Consider the following 21528-nt stretch of genomic DNA (forward strand, 5'->3'; position numbering starts at 1 on the left):
AGCCTCACTTATTTTTATATGGTATAGGCTTACACTTTCCAGTTTGAAATGAGTAGGGTTAAGCATGCTTTGGCTGGGTTGTGCCATTTGAACGTGCATCAATAGAGCAACATTTAGTATTGGCATTCTCCTCCTTGGTTTAATGTGCCCCATTTTCTTACAAAGGTACCCAATAGCTAATAGTGATATAATTTATTGCAGCCTGCAGGAAACCTGGCTACCATTGATGACTGAGAATTGATGATTGGCAGTGGGCCTATAAATTATCTGCCTGACCCACAAGAGAGATCTGGGTGTCTGGTAGGCTAGTGCAACACTTGAGGACAAGTTGAAGGAAACTGCTCCCACCTGAGTTCTCTGTAGTATCACAAACCTATATAAGATTATGGGAGTAACAAAACAGGAAACAGGGATGGGGAAGCCAACCAGTGATTGTCAACATTATTCATTAGTGTGTACCTCTGAATTTGCAGGCAAGCACAAAAGTTGACTAGAGCTATGTTGATGGTATACATTATATAGAACAATAAATAAATAGTTTGATGGTCCAGACTTTCACATGTGTATGTTGACATTCATTGGACTTCAATGCAACATATATAATAATAATATGGTAAAGCATTTGAAAGTGAAATTGCTATCACAAGCTATGGTCAGTTCTGGATTGCTCCTAACAACTATAACTGCATTTCTGAACTGAATTACTTTTTAGTAGATGTCTTAAAAAAATACTACTGTTCCTATAACATTTTTGTTTTGAAATGCATTCCAAGGAGGCAGTTTAGATTGCTATGTTTCAGATAACTGCCTTAATATATTTTTAGGGGGGTGGGTACCAAAAGAAGATAAAAAGTTCAACTCCTGCAGACAATTCCTGTACTTTTGTCATGTCATTATGCTTCCAAAGCCCTATCGCTGATTGGAAGGTGGGTTATCTGATCAGTAATATACATCTCACAATCTCAGCATGACATTTTTTGGCATGCAGCTTCATCAGCTGGGTAGCAGTGTATCGCAGTGTATAATTTTAAGCTGAAGAAGTGATTGGTATTACAATGGAGTGAATTTTGTTGGAGGAGGCTGATATACTTAGCTTCCTTGGCTGTGGAATTCAGAACTAAAGTTCTTGTATCCTGAGTGGGCAAGGACTCGGTGCTGTTTAAAATAATAATGTGGGACAAAGTTTGAGATCCTTAAAAGCTCCATATTCAAGTTGTTTATCAGACTGACCATATGTAGAAGAGAGGTATATGATAGCTGCAGCCCAGTGGTTAAAACAGTGGTTAAAAAGCAGAACTACAACTCCCACCATCCCTTGCTAGCTAGGGATGGTGGGAGTTGTAATCCAACAACACCCGGGGGCCTAAGTTTGAGAAACACTGAGTGAAAGCATAGGTTATAGAGAAGTGAGTAGTGTGGAACAGTGAACTTGGGAGGCATGGGTTCAAATGTCTACACAGCCTGTCACTGTACTGTGGCCTGATTTTCCTACAGGGTTACTGCAAGAATAAAATGTGATAGCAGTATATCATGCCAGTATAGAAAATATGGGGAGTGCTTGTGATAGCTAATATCAATAATTTTTCTTTTCACACTGGCCAGGATTTGAAGAGCGGCATTAGATGAGCCCAAGGACTGGGCTCTCCCCATTTGATCTTTTTAAAACTTGGAATGGTAGATTCCAACCTGCTTTTGAAACTCTCCTGAATTTCCAGAAGCCTTGTATGGGGTGCACTGTTAAAGAAACACAAATTTATTTTGAAATAAGAGAAGGGCTTCTTCATCTGAAGTCATCTCCCACACTTAAAAATAATAATATTGAGAACCACAATTATTTACTTGAATCAAATAGAAACATCAGCAAACAAATAACTCCAGCCAAAAGAAAAGACTCAGCAACTTCAATGGCATGACGGCATAATATTTTTTCTCATTATGGGTCTCATCACCATTATCTTAGTTATTCAAAGGACCTGACATCTTAAACAACATCAACCGATAATTGTCTGAACACTTGAATCCATTATTTTTTCATCACATTTCAGCCTTGTACTTTCAGTGATGTTAGCGAGTTGTTTTTCAAGTTATGACATTGGGATATTGTATCCCAAAATCTCAAAAACTGTGGGCACTCCACCAGAGATTAATATATGTGCCCTGCTGGCTATAACTTCTTCAAACCCTAGCACTAGGCCTCTCCCAAAACTGGGGACATGGTACCTAGCAGATACATTAAATCTCATCAGGGCATGATACCATATGTGGATTGTTTTTAATATATTTTCTCTGAAACAGAGCCATTTCATCTTCTGGATGCTCTTTCAGGGACTAGGTGGAATTTCTTCCCCTATAACTCTGTTCTAAACCACCCTAAGAAAGACCAGGTTTCCTGAGGGATCTTCTCCTAATGTAAACCCCCTCAAATCATCATCTTCACCCAAAGCCAAGGAAGGCGTGACAGCTGTTGTAGATTGTTCTCAAATTTCCTTGTTACAAAAGAAATTTGATTGATTTACACACTAGCTAATCTGTCTCTCATTTGTTCTTTTGTGAATCAGCAGATGTTGGTTTAGAAGTCCCTAAGTTGGTACTGTACCTTCCCTTTCTAGCCCCTAAAATTTCTCTTTGTCTGTAGATAAATGAATTATTTCATATGGGAACAAGGTAGGGTTTATTTGGGATTAATTTGGATTGCCATGTTTTCTTCTATACCATAAATATGCAGTGTTTGAACACATTGCAGAGTTTTTCAGTTCTGCTTGAACTTCGTACTCCTAATTTTTCTTCTTCTGCTTTTATTTGACCAGGAGTTAAATAGCTTTAATTACTTGGACCTATATAAACTTGCTGACCTATTTAACCTCACTTTACTGGAAAAAGCGGTGGTTGACTTCTTGGTAAAACACCTATCTGAGCTACAGAAGAACCACCCAGAAGAAGTCCTGACGCTACCATACTGCCTCATCCGAGAGGTCTTGAAGAGTGACCGACTCACGTCACTGAGCGAAGAACAAATTTGGCAGGTAAAGTGCAAAGATAAGTGGAAGTGTATGTTAAACTGTAGGAGGACTAGTACTGTGGACCCTTGAGCATTACAGAAAAGAAAATGATTAAGAACAAATCACGTTTTTCGTGGAAGCAACAGATGGAAATTATTGACGCACAATCTGACTGTGGCTGTGTACTGAGGAATTGTGACCATGTGCAATGGAATGCTGTTCTAGCAGAACTCATGGTTCATGACCAAACCCTCGGGTGGGGGAGAGCTGGGCAAGGATAAAGGTAAAGGTACCCCTGACCGTAAGGTCCAGTAGCAGATGACTCGGGGGTTGCGTGCACATCTCACTCTACAGGCTGAGGGAGCCGGTGTTTGTCTGCAGACAACTTCCGGGTCATGTGGCCAGCATGACTAAGCTGCTTCTGGTGAACCAGAGCAGTGCACGGAAAAGCACTGCTTTTCTAGGGATGTCTAGGCTGCGGATAGCAGCCTGTTTCCCGGAGCGCCGGGCGCCCTGAAAGAAGAGCGCCTGGCACTTTGGGAACACATCCGCAGCCTAGGCAGCCCTGCGGGAGTTCCCTGCAGGGCTCCCCATGCTGCGGATAGCAGCCTGCTGCCCGGCGGGCGGGGCACCCTGAAGCAGAGCGCCCGTCGCTCCGGGCAGACATCGGCCAGCCCCACAAGCTCGGGGGACAACAGGGAGGCGCAGCGCCGCCATCCCGCTGTTCCTTGACCTGGTTCGGTTTCCCCGACCTGCTTTCGGGGGGTAAATAAAGGAGAATTTTCCCCCCTTTATTTTCCCCCCAAAAAACTAGGTGCGTCCTATGGGACGGAGCATCCTAAGGGACGAAAAATATGGTACCTATTTATCTACTTGCACTTTGACGTGCTTTCGAACTGCTAGGTGGCCTATTTTGTGTAATGTCCTAATGCACTGAGTGTCCATCCATATGTTCTGAAGGTGACCTCTGTTACATCCTTTGGATACCTCTTAATACATTGGGAAGGGTTGCACCCTTGGTTTTTATATCTGCAAAATATGTTAGTTTGATCTAAAAAAAAAATCATTTGGGAGATCACATTCTCTGCTTTGTTGCATAATTGTGCGGTCTAAATTATTAAGATGAGAGACTGTTGTGCTGCCCCTTGGTGTTCAGTGTAATCTGGTTTGCAATGAGACAAAAATGCAGTGCCATCCCTGAAATGTGTTTTGCTAAGGAAGAGATGCAATATAGATATAGATATAATGGAAGCCAGAAAATCTAGTGTAAGCATCTTAAACTCCAGTAGCACATAGTATAGCTTACACCTCTTGCATTAGTGTATTATTTTCCCAATACTAGCTTATGCTTATTGGAAATTTGTTGAAGGGCAGGGTCTAAAGCAACAACCTCAATGATGATGATGATAAAGGGACTGGTTCATGAAATTTGTATGTCCACATGAACTCCAGTAATTCGCAGATCCTTGGACACCCCCACATCCTATCCCTGAGAATTGTGTGGCGTCACCAAGTTTCTGAACTGGGCTACAATGGCAATAGGCTCTTCTTGCAAGTGGGCACTTCTTACTAGGACATTCTATAGGGCCTATGCATGAGGAGCGTTTTACAGAGTGACTTGGCAGCACCTTAGTATAACCACCTTTGCCCTTCTCAAAGGGGTGAAGGAGGGGTGAATATTCAATCTCAAACTTTTATTGGCTTATAGACAAAATTCTGAAAGGTTCAGTACAATAAAACCACTCGGCAAAATCTGAGTCTAACAATTAAAATTGCAAAGAGAGGATCTTTCCCCACACTCAATGGACACTGGGACACATTCTTGTTTAGCAGGACATCAGAACTGGGCCAGACAGAAGGTCTACTTGTGCAAGTGTTTAGAGCAGTGGATGGGTGGTAGCCAGCCAGTGTCTTGGTGTTTTACTGTTGTTTTAGAAGGATGGAATAGTGAGTACAGGTGGCGACTATTTTGGGGAAAGGCTCCATTCCTGCCCCCTGTGTGCGTTGGTGGAACATGCATAAGCCTGCCTTGCCCCTGTCCCCCCCCCCCATTTTACCCTCTTCTGGGTCCAAAAGGACTGTCACATAGACAGTTGCACGTCAGTTGAATGTGCACAAAATGGTTGCCACTTGTATACCTTTTTTGAGCAGTGCGCATAAAATTTGTGCCTTCAGGAGAACCATTTAACCATGTTCCAGGGTGTCTAATGCAGCCCTGTATTTTCATAAAATGTGTCTCTCTTCCTGTACTGAAGGACGACAATAGGTGTTTTCTTTGGTGTATTTTAGGTTTCCAGAAAGGAAACCCCCATGAAAAAAAGGGTGTGTATTCTGTAGCTAGCACTGTGTTCCTCGGTGGTTAATGTGCTGTTTTCTGAGTGGCAGCAAACTGTACACTGACCACTTTAGGTGTTATCATAATTGCCTCTCTAACGGTTACTAATGCTGTTACGTAGAATATTTAAGCTATTTTACTGCTGTGGGCAAATATATATATATATATTTCATTCCTGGTCCTCCAGAATGAATTAAGACATACATAAATATTTGCCAATTCAAGCTTTCAGTGGGCAATAAGAAACTGTTTTTGCTTTATCTTAGTAAATAAGTAATTCCCTCATAGTCAACCCAATACAGGAAAATCAAATCAGGCCTGCTCTGTTGCCTCAAGTGTAGTTAAGTTCATCATTTTTGCTAAGGTTATACTGGTAATGCAATATACCATGGAAGAATCTAATATTCTGCCCAGGGTGAAGATTGGGTATGCCAGAGGATTAGTGTCAGGGTGCTTTATAGAAGTGAAACTTGATATACAGGCTGGAGACAGAGCTACAGAATCTCATTAAATTGCTGAATTGTTCATTACTGAGCACTCTCCCTTTAATAAAGTGCTCATTGACTTTGACAAATCCCCATCCCGTGTCTTAAAGGACAACAACAGTGCAGGAGGTGCCAGGAAAGGAAGAGGAAATTGGCCCAAATGATTGGGGGGGGGGAGTATGTATTAGAGACGCTTATGAGGAATATTACTCTTTGGTTACTATAGCACGTTAATCGGTGTGACATTGGCAATGCCATATGTAGCCATGTTGTGTATGCACATGCATGCATGCACAGGAATAACTCTGATTTAGTATTCCACCCCAAGGCATCATCCCCTGGCTGAGCTTCCAATAAGCATCGGCCAAAATTTTAATGGTGTATCTCCTCCTTTCTTTTCCCAAGGGCAGGACCCCTGGAGTGGATGGCAATATTGTCTAGGCATAAAGAATTCCTCCACTGTGTCACTGAAGCGATGACTCACCGCCAATGTACATTCAGGTTTAGGTAGTTAGACGAAAAATATATGTCTGACTTTTTGAACACTATTGAGGTCTGACTACGCATAGAAGTTACCTCAACTAAGCACTGAGCTGCAAGGAAAAGTCTTTCAGTATATAGTTCTGTATTTTCTTGTTTGCTGTGAAATATGCGCTTCTAGTAATAGTGAGGGTGATGAGGAGGGATGTTGATGATAATAAACAAGTTTGAAAAGTTTTAAGTGTTTTTAAACCAAAATGCCCTATGTGCATTTAACTAAATGAGAAGACTGAAAGCATTTTATTGATTATATTTCATTTGCTTTCGATAAGAACGTTAAGACCATTTTCTCCTTGTTATCGCAGTCCATAGCAATCATGGGCAAAAGTCACCCTGTTGTGACTTTGGCCTGTGTTAAGCCTGGAGTCTGGGAGTGGGAACCATTTTGGGTGGGTGTGGATCCTTATTCCTTTCTCCACTATGCTCTACTGCCAGTATTTAAGACCACATGCAACTGTTCTGATTCACAGGCTCAGAGAAGGGCTAGTGTGAGTGGTTTAATGCAGGGATATAATAGAAGGATGCCCAGAGTGCCAGAGGGATCAGTTCTGGTGCTTTCTTAGAATTAAATGTAGACTTACAAACCAACCTGCAGAGCCTTGCTGCCTTTACAGAATCGGGACAGACACCGAAACAGCAAGCGTTTGTCATGACTTGTCTGCACCCAGGAAAACATTTATGCATTAGTTATACATCAGTTTGGCCAGGGCCTCCCATTGGTCCACTTGCTGGCAGTCTTACAGATAGCTCGCCTCTCTAGGCTAATAACCATGCATCCTACGCCCACAGATAGGCATAGCATCAAAGCAGGGCAATTAGCATTGGTTACTGATGTTAGCCTTTTGTAAGTCCTAACCTGGTCCTTATGTATTTCTTTTAAGGACCATCTTTGCCCATAGTAACCTGTCAGTCTTAAAATTGGCATCAAAAGCCCTGGTCTCTGGTCCTGTGGATGGGTGCACTAGATTCCAGGGACAAGGGCCTTCAAGGCAGCGAGACTGCACTTAGGAGTTCTCTAATCATTTCTAGGATGCTGTTGAAGACCCGCTTTAAAAAATAATTCTGGAAGGCATTTTATGTCCCCCTCCTGATAAATTAATGATAGGCAACCTATGTTCATTTCATTGTTGACCTATCTTTTTTACTCGTTCTACTTTAGTGTGAGTTATTTGTGTGTGCAAATGTGATATATATATAAAAAATTAAAACTAACCACAAAGGAAGGATATCCAAATTCACTGATTTTTGTGAAAGAAAGGTTTTTCTTTTCTTCCTTTTTAAGCAGGCTTTGAGGTCTTGCTGTAGATTCCTATATGAAAATCACTTTTCAAAATCTGAAACAACTACTTACCACTGCCACTTGTGGGGAGGTAGGTCATCACAGCCCTGAGCTTCATTGAGAAGAAGGGGGTGATATATAAACAATAAAATAATAAGGGTAATGATTATGATGAATCACTGCGGGCACATCAGTTTGACTCTTTCTGGTCATGTGACGATCATTTAGTTCTGCATCAGCGTGGTGGCATTTGACATACTGCCATTGATGCAGCAGTAAGAGACAGGGCTGTCGCAAAGAATTATTTGTCTATAATACAAGTTCAACCCCCTCCCTTATTGAGTTGCATCTGTAAGATTTCTAATCTACCCAGAAGTCGACACAAGCTTCTTGTTCTGTCCATATATTTATAATTTCAGACTTTTTTCCCTTTCCAAAGATATATATCTCTCTCTCTGAAGAAGTGAGGGAGAAGCAAGGCATATAGTTTAGTAAGGAAAGAGTGAAACTAATTTGTGAAGAAGTAATTAGGAGAATCTGAATGTTGTAGCAGTGCTGGAGACTAGGAGAAGAATTGTGAAATCTAGCTATGTTAGAGACTGCTTGTCAACTTGAAAGCCACTCTGAAAGTGGATATATATGGGAGAAAACTCTGGCAACATTAACTATAGATAACAGATAGCAAGTGTGTGTGTGTGTGTGTGTGTGTGTGTAGTTAGGCTTTCCACTTTGAGGCTCATGTAATACAAAGCATTTTGTTGTGAACTTGGGCTCTAATAGAGAAGGGAGGATGCAGCCTAAGGGAGGAAAAACACATTTATGTCAGTCGGAAAGTTCTACAAAACAGCCTTGGTAATCATCTATCTGCCAAGACCTTAAGGAAAAGAAGAACCCAAATTGGCTGCTGCAACCTGCTGATCAGGAAATGCATGAATGTTCATGCAGCTACCATTACTGGCTCTAATCTCCTGCGGTGCTGAGCTGTAGTCCCTGCCTTGGCAGCTCATAATGTGCTCTGACTGTACATCTGAAATCGGATGTCTGATTATATAGTTATTGAAATGGAATAGAGAAGAAGAAAAGGGTAGTTTTATTGATAATGTTTTGTATCATGACCTTTCCCCAAGGATGCAATTTTAGCCGCACAACAAGCCTGTGAGGGAGGTCAGGCTGAGAAACAGCGACTTGCCAAAGACTGCCCAATGACCATTCATAGCTGAGTAGTTTGAACAGATATTCACCTCCAAACACAACCAAAACACGCTGGACATAATAATCATTAAAAAGCAAAACAAAACTGGCCCTTGCAGGGCCTGATAACCTGTGCAGAAAAACCCTCAAAAGCCACAAATCAGAATTTATGGAGCTAAAGGAATGAAGTGACTAAGAAAAGTGGATGATGGCAGTCTGAGAAATTTGGTCCATGTGCAGGTCTTTCATCTGCTCTGATGGCTGTGTCCGGCTTCTCTGGACCCAAAGCTCAAGAACTGGTAATCTGTCGCTGGAGAGTTTATCTGCCCTTTTGATGTTGCAAGTTACCCACCTGTATTAGTATTTATTTAGTGATTTCCTCCGCCACACTCTTACCCTGCAAAATAAATACTTGAAACATATAGTTAACATTAACATTTTGTCCCTTAACCACAGATTCCAGAGGCAACTAATAAATATAAAATATCGACATAAAATTACAATTATAAACGACAAAGTGCAGCAACCAACAAATTGCAGTTCAAAACTAGCCAATAGTATCAAGCTATTTCTAAAGCTGAAGAAGTAAGCAGCACGTTCTGTTTCTTTGTGAAGCTCATCAAGGAGGAGTCCAGTGGATGGAACAGAGGAGGGCAGTGGTATGTGGTGAAATTTTCCATAAAGGAACAGTTAGGGCCAGAGGTGCCAGCTTGTGAGGTCAATGTCATGCATGTGACATTGTGACATGCTGACATCACGCACGTGAGCATAGCGCCTCCCTCCCTAAGCCAGTCAGAAGCTTTCTGGGCTTTGCGAAGGAGGTGCCAGAGCTCTGACAGGATGGCGGAGCTTTCTGCCTCCTTCCAAAAACTGGATGGGAAGATAGCAGAAGGGATCTTGGACCCAACGGAGCCCCGCACCTCCCTCCCTAAGCCAGGCAGAAGCTTCCCCAGCATGGGGAAGGAGGCACCAGGGAAACATTTAGAGGACCAGCCTTGTCCCCTTAGTCCAGTGACTGCATGCCACTAGAGGAGGGAATAATAAACTCCAGAAGTTGAGAGTACTCTGAGCAGGGTCTTGGAAGAACATCTGAATAGAGGCATGCAGGCAGCCTCATAGAAACACATAGCTCATCAAAGTAGACAGCCTGTGAAATGAAACAAGAAACCATCTGTTGAATGCTTCTGCTACAGATGACAAACTGCATGTGTCCTAGCAATCACAGGCAGCTTTTGCAGGAGCTGAGTGTCTCATTTATTTGAATGGAGGCATGAAATCCATGAGTGAATGTAACCTGAAAAGGATATCACAATTAGCACTTGGCTTGGTTTTTTAAAAAATGTTTTCTTTCCTTACCCTCCCACTTCCCCCCCAGCAGCTGCACTTCATGCTGCACCAGAGCCTACTTCTGAATTTCCCCCTGAAATTTCACCGGTAACTTTTTAAGGGCAGATAATAGGGTCACAAAGAGTCGGACATGACTAAACAATAGGAAAGAAATAATAATGTATACAGCAGTTACTTTTAACTCTGCAGTTGCATTCTGCTGTGTCTCTCTAAAGCACAGACTCTCAACATCACAAGGTATGAACTTAAAATTTGAATTTTTCATATTGCATCCTCAAAAATGACAGCACCAATAAAGTCAGCAGATTGCTCCATGCTCCACTTTCTGTTGTGTTGCCCCCAAACAGAATCTGATATTGTTTTAAAAATACTAGCAAAAAGTGGGAATGTTTGTTAAAGTAGCTGTATTGTTGTTTACCTTGTGTGTTCACATTTATTTTTTACCTTTTTTATGCCGGTTAAAAATCAGTCTGCTCTGAGCTTGAGGAATATTGGGTTGCTTGACATGCAGATAGGTTTGAGATGAATGTTCCTCATGATTGGTGTAGTGGCAGCTGATGTGGCAAAGAGACCACTGTTTGCCTTGGAAGAAGCCCCTAGGGAGTTCTCTTCCAGGTAAATGGCTGCAGGTTCCCCAAATAGTTTCTGTTGATATAGGCAGGAGAAGCACCATCAGAAATTTGAGATTAAGGTGAAGGAAACAAACTGGTTCGGAAAGAGACAGTGAAAAGACAGACATAACTGACATACATGCGGAAACATTATAGATTTTGCCAAAATTATGGAAATGGTGATGGATGCTATTGAAGAGGAAGAATTCCCCTCTTACATCAGGGCACCAGTAGCTATTGGAGACTTTGCTAGGACCAACTTACACCTCTAGCCAGCAATCTACAGCAGGTGGTCACTGCCAGCCATTCAAAAGTTGAGTCTATGGGATGAGAAACTGGAAAGACTGCTTCGCAAAAGATAATTTGCTATGGTGCTCTCCAGCCTTATACAGCTACTATACCCCATTTTGTCAGTAGTTAGAACATGTTTGATCATGGAATTGCCCTTTGCATGTCCGACAGTAATTTCCACTGGTTGCGATCCAGTTGAGCCTCTTTAAATCCCACTGATTTCTGTAAGGGAGAGGGAAAGGCATACTATTTACCATAGGAATTAAAGGGGCTTTAAAAAAATGTTTAGCTTTGACTGGGTTGTGCCCATCTTATAATAGCTTCACTGCATTGACACTCCTGTGAGAAGTAAACAGAGGGCTCGTGGATAGGATGTAGAATTGTTTGTATATAAAAGGACATGGAAAGGTGGGTTCACTTAATTGACTGTGTACAGAATGCATATAAAATTATGGAATGTGAATATCTTTCAGCATCAGCCTCCTTACGCTTGCCCTTCTTTGGGTAGAAATGATACAAATTAATCTCTGCTGCTAAGCCTCCTTTTGTTTTGCTGCATTGACCTGAATGCTGATATACTGTAGAGGTGTATGATTGGCCAAATATCTGATGCAGCTCAAGAACACAAAGTAAAGGGTCTTGCTGCTCGCCACTTGAAATACCTACTCTGTTCAGCAGTACAAAAAGGTTTTCTTTGATTTATGTTTTTCGTGCTTTTATTTCAATAGCTGCTGGAATCTCAGGGAACCATGTGGTCGAATTATGCAGAGCTGTGCGAAAGAGTTTAGGAGTTGAGACTTGAGTGGTTTAGGTATAACTGGCATATTATGGGCCTCTTTAATGAAAATTAGTTCTGATTTGACTTGTTTTAAGGTTGTAAGCCATGCAAATAAAATTTAAGCAGTTTAAGCTTATATATTTGTATGCCTATATATAAAATTGCAAATTTTGCATTGGATGCAACCTAACCAAATGCTTAAATATTAGTATGTTGAACAAAATTGCTGACTTCTAATTGGCTTAAGAAATGATCTTTGCCTTGAATTCTTCCAAAGAGGGAAAGCAGTGTAAATGTGCGTATTTAAAACTGGGTATGACAATAAATTGGTTAGGAAGAAATATTTAGAAAAGACCTTTGCCCATCAATTATTGCTGCTGTTATTCCACCCACCCACACCCACCCTCCCTACAGAAAACCCTCCTGTCACTGCGAAGGTTGTTAGCTGTAATAAACTGCCCTGCTAATCAAACAGTACTGAAAGGTGAGGTCATTGCAAATCTTCAGTCATTTTGCGCCTTTTCAAGAGTGAATTTTGTTAAAATTATGCTGAATACACACTTAAAGCCTCCACTTGGAGGAAGGGGGTGGGGGAAACCCTACCTGTGTTTTATAACTCTGCACTGTCAGAACTCATAATAAGTCAAATATTCTTTCTGAGGTACTCATAAGGGGGGGGGGGCCTGTAAATTTAAGAGTAATTTCAGATTGTAAATGAAAAAGAGAGGCACGACTGTTCATTTGCACCAATCATGCCTTCCTTTCATCTGCTCTGATTAGGCCTGGTGCGGTTTCATCAAACTACTCCATCACTGAGCTGTCACTCCAGCCGTCTGTTGATTGAAAACAATCAGGGCTCTGATGGCACAATTATTCTGACCCTTTAACTAGAGGCTGCTGTGATAATGAAAGGTTGATTATGATAGTTTGTGCCTCTTTCAGTTTGCCAAGAAGGTTAATTTGGGCATCAGACGGATGTTTAATGGGCGCTTGCTGGCTACACTGAGGTAAATGAGAACGTGCAGCCTTAGATATTGCACGGATATAGTTTGGCTGTCAATCATTGTCATTTTGAGTTTGTGCCTTGCACTCAGGAAATCGCATTTTATTTTTTTTTCCTTGAGATTTAATTTATTCTGTGCCCTGAGGAAGTTCTTTCACTCTATGACCTTCGCTTTAGCTTTCTCTGCCTTTTTTTGCTTCCCTTCTTCCCCTCAGATTGTGCTCAAAGGCACAACAGATTGAGCAGAACACTCCTTTTAATTTTCTCTTTAGCTTAGCATAGTTGTTTATCACCTGTGTCTAACGTATTTTTACTTACACACACACACACACACACACACATACAGAGTGGAATAAGAATGTAGAAAATTAATCTGCACCATATTTTAAATAACTGCATGTCTCATAGGATGTTGTTAAGGCTGTGTGAGGTGGTGTGTAAATGTGTGTGTGTATTTTTCTATAGCAGGCCAAGGCAGTGTGTAAATGCTAGCTGAGAGAAGAGGCAGGACAACATGGTAGCTGCCACAGTTTGCACCCATGGTTTGTTGCGTTGCTGGCTGCCATTGCTTATGATACAATGCAATGTAGTTTTAGTATGTTGATCTTGGAAGATCCTGCCCTTGTATATGAAATAGTATGCAGGTGACCTTCAGCCTGATCAGCAGGTGTGCTTTTTATAATAAATGCAGCTCCACTCCATCAAATCTAATCTGGACACAACTAGTTCCCATTGAAACCAATGGAACTAAAGTCATGATTGGATTGTTCCATTGTCTTCAATGGGAACTCAGGGCTATGGACTTTTTCTGCATCCAATGCAGCTACCAGATAATCATAGGGTTTGTTTCATGGTTGTACAATAACTGCATTCATAATGTTGCATGAAAATGTTGCAGGTAGATACACTAATTTGCTTCTATTTACTACCTATTTCCCCCCCATTTTTAGCTCATCCAAAAAGAAACTCTGTTTAGGTCATGGCAAATTATAATGATTCCAAGCTCCTTGGCTTCTGCAGTGCTTTGTGCTTCTTGCAGTATATTCTATTTTACACATATCTAGTAGTAGGAAAGTAAAGTGTAGTTGATTATGCACGCATGCACAAGGCTTTTACAAGCAGGGAAGGACACAACTGAGAACAGGGCACACCTGAACTTCAGAACATGGCCATAGTCTCCTTTTTTCTGTATTCTAACAGATTGATTTCCAATATGATATATGCTTTTCAGTCATTGTGGAATGTTGCACCATTTGCTGTGTTTTGTCATGCAGGGTAACTCTCCCTTGTGGGTTCAGAAAAACATCAGTGAGCTAAAAGCCAACACAGCTCTGTTATCATACATAAACTCTACTGATAGTCGTAATTATTTTAGGAAAGATGAAGGGATGTTTTTATGTATGCATCTGATGAAATTTGGGAGTATAATTTGTTGTTGATAAGGCAATGCAAATGTACTTTTAGGAATGCAAGCAGTCTCACACTGAATTGTGGCTAATGCAGATAACTTCATGTCCCCCCCCCCCCACTTTCCCTTCTAGCTAGCTGTGAGGTGGCTAGAACACAATTGCCGTTACCAATACATGGATGAACTTCTCCAGCATGTTCGGTTTGGGCTTATGGACGTGGACACCTTGCATACAGTAGCCCTCTCTCACCCTCTTGTCCAAGCTAGTGAAACCGCCACAGCACTGATCAATGAGGCCTTGGTATATCACCAGAGTATCTATGCACAGCCAATATGGCAGACCAGAAGGACAAAACCTCGCTTCCAGTCAGACACTCTTTACATCATTGGCGGGAAGAAACGGGAGATCTGCAAAGTTAAAGAACTTCGATACTTCAATCCTGTAGACCAGGATAACGTTTATATAGCAGGGATTGCAAACTGGAGTGAGCTGGCTCCCATGCCGGTAGGAAGAAGCCACCACTGTGTTGCTGTAATGGGAGATTTCCTTTTTGTAGCAGGTGGCGAAGTTGAGCATGCCACCGGCCGCACTTGTGCAGTACGGACTGCTTGTAGATACAACCCTCGAAACAATTCTTGGGCTGAAATAGGTCCAATGAAGAACTGCCGGGAACATTTTGTGTTGGGAGCTGTGGACGAATACCTCTACGCAGTCGGAGGTAGAAATGAGCTGCGTCAAGTGTTGCCTACGGTGGAGCGCTACTGCCCTAAGAAGAACAAATGGACTTTTGTTCAGTCCTTTGACAGATCCCTTTCCTGTCATGCGGGATATGTTGTGGATGGTCTCCTTTGGATATCAGGTAGAAAATGTTTCATTTCAGCAATTTGCGCGATGACAAAACACTGTCAGTGGAGAGTTGGTTTTAGGAAACTTGTCTTGGAGAAGATGGGTTTAGCTTTCATTCACCAAAGGCCAAAGTTTAAGAAACCAAGTTAGGATGCAAAAAGGGGTGGGAGAGTTAGTATAGTGATTAAGAACCACAAGTAGTAAATATGAAGGAAACTTCAGCTAAAGTAAGGGGGATATAATCAAGGTGCAGCGTTTGGTTTTGAAAAAGAACAGTTAAAATTGAAATTAAAAAAGCTTTACACTGGGACTTTTGGGTAGGGAGAAAATGTTTGTATACTTACACCCTTGATGTAAATATAATTACTATGCACACATTTTTTAATACAGCTCAGCAGAAGAATGATGGCACTGAGGAAAGCCATGGTTTAGAATAAATTGAAGTATAAGAAAGTAGATAACAACAAAAGTGAACTAAACACAGAGTTGTATTGGGGAAGAAAGATAGTGAACTTAGGAATGGGAGTATTGTTTTCCAAAAGTGAGAATGTTTTATACATATTTCTAAGTATTGTACAGAAAAGGAATATTGAAATAACACTCATATCCATAAAGTTGGTCGGTTTTAAATTTAGAGTTGGGGCGATACTTTTGGTGTGTCTTTCTCTTGGGGGATTTTTAACCCCCCCCCCCAGTTTCTAAAGATGCTGCTAGGGAAATGGAGTCTAAGGCTTTTTATGGATGTTCTCCCCTCCCTTTGTATTGCAGAGTAATAACAGGGATATGTTAGAAATGCATTCTGTAGTTATGTTCTGCACCTGTTGACTGGTAATTTTGAGGTTTTATAGAATGCTAAATTTTGCAGTTTCTGAAAAGTGTTTGATCTGGCTTGCTCACAAAGAGATGCATACTTTTCATGCTTTCAGTTTTCAAGCAAAATAGCCTTGAAATGCACCAGAACCATTATGGTTTCGTGTTTAATGATCTTTTTCTGAATGAAGAAATATATTGGTTAGGGCTAGACCATTTTTCCTTCTTTCAGGGTTTAGAATGATGTTATAGTTCATATTGCAGCACCTGAAAGGAAGAAGAAAATGCTCTAAGTCTAACCGGTACATTTTGCAGGACATTCGATTTCTCCTCCTCTCACTGCTGTCTTTACACTTTGGCAAACTTTATAAAGGCCGCAAGCTCCAAATCTTTGCCTCTCTCCTAATCTGTAAACAAGCTAAGATTCCGCATGAGGTTGGGTGGGCAGGAAGGGGTGTGTGCGTATGTGTCAGAGTGTGAGAGAAAATTCTTTGTAGATGAAGTTGATGGGACTAAATTGGCTTAAATCCAAGTATGTCAAGCTAGCTCATTCTAGGATAATTAAATTGAAGAATTTCCCAAGTCTCCTGAAGCTTCTGCAGCATCAGTAGTCACCCTGAACTGCTGATATGCAAACAGCACAAGCTCTTTGTTGTTTAACCAGCACTGTGTTATCTGAAACAAATTTTGGTGTATAATTATATGGGAATTTATAGTCGGTGTAGCTGAAAGACGTATGTCAGTGCCATATACAGTCGTACCTCGGGTTACAGACGCTTCAGGTATCAGACGCTTCAGGTTACAGATTCTTCAGGTTACAGACTCCGCTAACCGAGAAATAATACCTCGGGTTAAGAACTTTGCTTCAGGATGAGAACAGAAATCGTGCTGCGGCAGCACGGCAGCAGCAGGAGGCCCCATTAGCTAAAGTGGGACCTCAGGTTAAGAACAGTTTCAAGTTAAGAATGGACCTCCAGAACGAATTAAGTTCTTAACCCGAGGTACCACTGTATACACCTGGCTGTGGCAGGATCTACTTAACCCCAAAAGAACCCCCAATACATTATTCTCTCTCAAAATTATGGGTTCAAGGTCTTTCTAATCAAAAGGTCATGTTTTCTTTAGTCTTTGTTACGTTTAAACAAAACGCCGAAGGTTTACATTTCATAATAATGGCTTACAGTATGAGATACACGAGATGACAGGGGAAAGCATTGCTAAAAGTGCAGCTATTCCAAGGGTCTGTCTGGTCCTGCAGCCCATTTTACAAGTGGTTAGAGAAATGTTCCAAGAGAGCTAGTTGAGCATGCCTGAAAGGGCCCCCTCCTGTCGACCAGCATGCAGGGAAATACTTGACGTTCCTTTTCACTACCTTGCTAATGGACATGGCGAGAATGCTAATTCTGTTCCTCATATTAGGTCAAGGTTTCTATGTTTTAAAAGACATTTGCCAATTGGGAGCATGAGAGCACACATCCCCCCCCCCACTTGCGTTATGCATTAATACAACAGGCACAATATATGATCTCTGTCAGCTTCCTCCTCTGTCTTGCACTTAGGGAATTCAGTAGGAAGGATGGGGACAAAGCTGGAATCAGTGGCTTCCACCTACCATTGGCTTTGGCTCCACCTCCTGTTCTCCCCCCCTGTCCCAATGGGTACCAGCCACCACTGCTCAGTGGGTACCACACCACTCCTGCCTATCTCCCCACCTGTGCCAATGGGTACCAGCCACCACTGCTTATATGTTTGAAACCAACAGCGGATATTTGCTTATTACGCAGAATCCAGACTTCTTCCCTCAAGGAATGTTTTTGCTTTTCCATCCAAGGAGATCACATTTCCCCAGCACTCATACTGCAATGGGGGAAAACGCTTCTTTTGACAACCAAAGCGGGGATCTTGGGGATTTCGAAAGTTGTGGCATCACTGGTGACTAGCAACACATCTATCCCTTCTTCCTCAGTCCGTCTCCTTTCCCATTTCATGAAATTGCATAGGAAAGGCTTTCATGAATCGTATCTTTCATCTCAAGCTATTTTAAAATCTTTTAGTTGATTATTACATTGATATTCCACTGTTCTTATAAAAAGCTAAATGTGGTGCACTTGCTTCTCCTCTCTCCGTTTTGTCCTTAGAACAGTCCTGCGAGGAAGACTGGGCAGAGACAGCAACTAGCCCAAGGCTGAGGGGAGATTTGAACCCTGGTCTTGCAGTCCTAGTTCAACACTCTAACCAGGGTTTCCCAAACTTGGATCCCCAACTGTTTTTGGACTACAACTCCCATCATCCCTGACCAATGGTCCTGCTAGCTAGATGGGAGTTGCAGTCCAAAAGCAGCTGGCGTTTGGGAAACCCTGTTCTAACCTGTGCACCACATTCAGAAACGGATTGTATATTATTACAGTCAATACATTTCTGACTGCTGGATGCAAACATCAGAGCACGGATATTCCTACAAGCTTCCACAGTGTAATTTTGGCCACAGTTGCAGACAGAATGTGAGCCTACATTGAACCTGGCTCTGACCTAGCAAAGCACTTAATTTGCACCCTTATTTTCTCTTGTAAAAAGCCGCCCTCCCTCTTGTCATGCCTTCAGTCCGTCAGATATCATGCTATATAGTGCTAGTACAGGGATGGAGAATCTCTGGCCCATGGGCTAATTTTGGTCCACCAGGGGGTCCAATTTGGGCCACAAGGACTTGTCCCACAAACTACATCCAGCAGGAGGGCAGGGTTCCATTTTGCCTTGCTGTGCAAATAGTTTACAACAAAACAGGATTAAGCACCCCAACTACCAACTGAAGAACAGAGGCTAAATTCTGATTAGAGACAGGTTTATGGAAATTTTGAAGACATGGGAAGGGGGATATCTGTCCCCCTCCCTTAGTTTTTTCTCAAAGAAAACAAAAATTTTGAAAAAAAATGTACTTTTTGGAGCAATTTACACATAGAAAGTTATTTTGTTACTTTAGAGACAAAAATGATTCCCCACTGCTGTGCTAGTCCAAGTATAGCACTACAAATCATACGTTTTTTAGTGCTATGGTGCAGTTTGATGAGCTTTGAAAAAGCAGGTCTGAAAGATTTTCCACATGAAATTAAGCAACTGTTCCTAATACTTCCACAACAAATAAATGAAAAGGCACACACACTGAAATTTGGCTGATGGCCGGTTCAAAAATAGGTAGGGAAATGACCCATCCATACATAGTATGGTTGCCAAGAGGAAGTTATAGTGGTGGTGAAGGTTCAATGGCATTCAGAAACAAAGGAACACAAACAACTGAAGCAGGATACTGTACTACTTGCAGAGGCTAGGAATGAATGGTATACTCCGTAAACAACTTATTTCATGGCATCAGAGACAGGATTCTGGTCTGAATAGATCACTAATCCAACACAGCGAAGTTGTTCTCATGCGGTGCATTATTTATCCCAGTAGTTGTATATAAATTCAGCCAGCAATCAGCGAGCCAAAAAAATTACAATCGCTTACTGAAACATTTTTCTCCTCCTGCATTTGAAATCCTATGAGCTATTTACAGGTTGCTTGACTTCTAAAAGACTTTATTATAGACTTTATTTTTAAACGCACCCGGATATCATCTCCACTGATATTATCATTCTCCTTTTGGAAAGCAGCACAGGGAAGTAAAAGCAATTGCCTTTTGATTGTCCCATTTTATGATGGAAAAACATCACTTTTTCTGGTACCATTTAAACTTTTATTTTTCTGCTATTTTTTTAAAAAGACATTTTATACCTATTCCTCCATTGCCTAGAGTATTCTTAAAATGGTCGTTTGTGGGGGGCATTATGGGCTTGTTAAATTTAAATTTTGGTAGGTTGCTTTTTATATCTATATAAAAAAAGAACAACAGCCCTGAAACTTTTCCACTGTAGCACTTCAAAGTTAGGATAAACTTGGTTTTTTGAAAATTGATGCTGATAAGAAATGGCATAGTTAATGGCAGATGAATCTATAGAAAGCTGTTAAGATGCATATTCCTCCCCTGGGGAGAAGGTGGCAGTTAAGGGGAGATGGGGGAGAGGAGAGAGAGCAAAACTGCCAATCTATAAAATATACTTGTTGGCAGAGAATCTTCCTGCAAATGCGGTGATTGCAGGGGGGCAGTGGAACAGCATGTGGCAGCCTAACCTAAGAGCAGTCAAATCAGCTTGATGACTTTCAAAGCCAGGAATTCTGCTGGAGGCAAGGGTATTTGATCTGAGGGGGGAAGGGAGGATTAAAACATATAGAGGCTGTGCTATTAATTCCAGGTCTATTTTTCTGTCGTCAAATCTGTATGTAAATCCATAGCATCTCATTTTGGCAAATGAATCTTTTTTTTAAAAGGGGGGGGGGCAGAAAGAAGGCAAAGGGAACGTAATGGCTTTAAGGTGTAGGCATGTGTGTGCACGTGAGAAAAATTAAACATGCAGAAGGGAAACATCCCCGGTACCAAGAAATGCACGTTTTATGCTTCCATGCCAGTGTTAAGACCCAGCCGGACAAACGCCTATGGCGAAAGTATCCTTTGAATTTGCATGATTCTTGTCCTGTGGACAAGCTTATATAGCAGGTATTTTAGTACAGATCATTGGCTGGGTTGAGAGAGGAGCTAGATTTTAGTTACCCATCATTTTGAAATGAAAATACCTTGTACCTTTCTGTCAGCCTGCCCACCCTTCTGCTTTTCTGTTTCCACACTCTTTCCTGTCTCTCCGGCCCCATAACCCAACCCAACCCATCATGCATAAAAAGGCCTCTTCACTCCTGGAATGAACAGCACGGATAGTCTTACTGGGAACAGTTACACAGGCAGAAAGAGTCATGTCCCCCTTCCCACACTACTTCCTGTGTGCTATGGTCCCACTACTGGTCACCCCTCTACTTACCTTAAAAAAAGAGAGAAAAGAAATGCGATCACAATTTCTCATCTAATCATTCTGATCTGATTGAGCTTTGAGGTTGCCACGAAGCAGATTTCTAGATTTCCTTGCATTTCTGTAAAAAGTACAAAGCTCCTCCTTTCCCAACTTTTAAGTCACACTCCTCGTCCCTCCCTTTCAGCACACTTTCATTTCACTCTTTCATCCTCATAGCTGTTACTTGAAATTCCAACTTTGCAATTTAAGTGTAGTTTTTTCAAGTAATGGGATCCATAGGAAGAGACTATTTACCTCTTTAGGGAAGCGGCAGCTGCAGCCTAGTGCAGCTGCAGGAGCTGGTGAGGGCGCGAGGGGTATGCTGCCAAAATCTTAGCTTCAAATGGGCCAATCATGGCCTTTGTGGGGGGAGAGGGTAGGTCTTAAGCAGCCGACCAGCTGAACGTAGTATTCACTCTGGTCCACCGCCACTGAATTTAAGCTGGCTGCACTTAGAGCCAGAGCACAGTTGGCAATCCATGCCTCCCTGTAAGTTTGGCTCTGCGTATGTAGGCACAACCTTGTTGTGGAGTTCAATCAGTCACCATATTCGGGACCAGGGAGAAATTTGCCTGTAGACAAATTGGGCCCCTTTGGGTTTTTGACTTCTTCAAAGCAACTGCCACAACTTTGGTGGGGGGGGGGAAGGCATTGGGTTGGATCCTCAGTC

General features: G+C 41.8%; 1 protein-coding gene across 3 annotated transcripts in view; it reads left to right on the forward strand.

Moving 5' to 3' along the window:
* The window catches only part of KLHL32 (kelch like family member 32), a 69495-nt gene that overhangs the window by 35978 nt on the left and 11989 nt on the right, over nucleotides 1-21528 (forward strand). For 2 of the 3 annotated variants that reach the window (XM_081186597.1, XM_081186598.1), the window contains exons 6-7: nucleotides 2808-3023; nucleotides 14401-15127. In XM_081186597.1, the coding sequence (XP_081042723.1) occupies nucleotides 2808-3023; nucleotides 14401-15127 (943 nt within the window). The remainder of the gene's footprint in view (nucleotides 1-2807; nucleotides 3024-14400; nucleotides 15128-21528) is intronic. The other variant, XM_081186599.1, reaches the window with a different exon arrangement.

This window comes from Podarcis bocagei, assembly GCF_964188305.1.
Source record: "Podarcis bocagei genome assembly, chromosome: 3".
In the NCBI taxonomy this organism is placed as follows: Eukaryota; Metazoa; Chordata; class Lepidosauria; order Squamata; family Lacertidae; genus Podarcis; species Podarcis bocagei.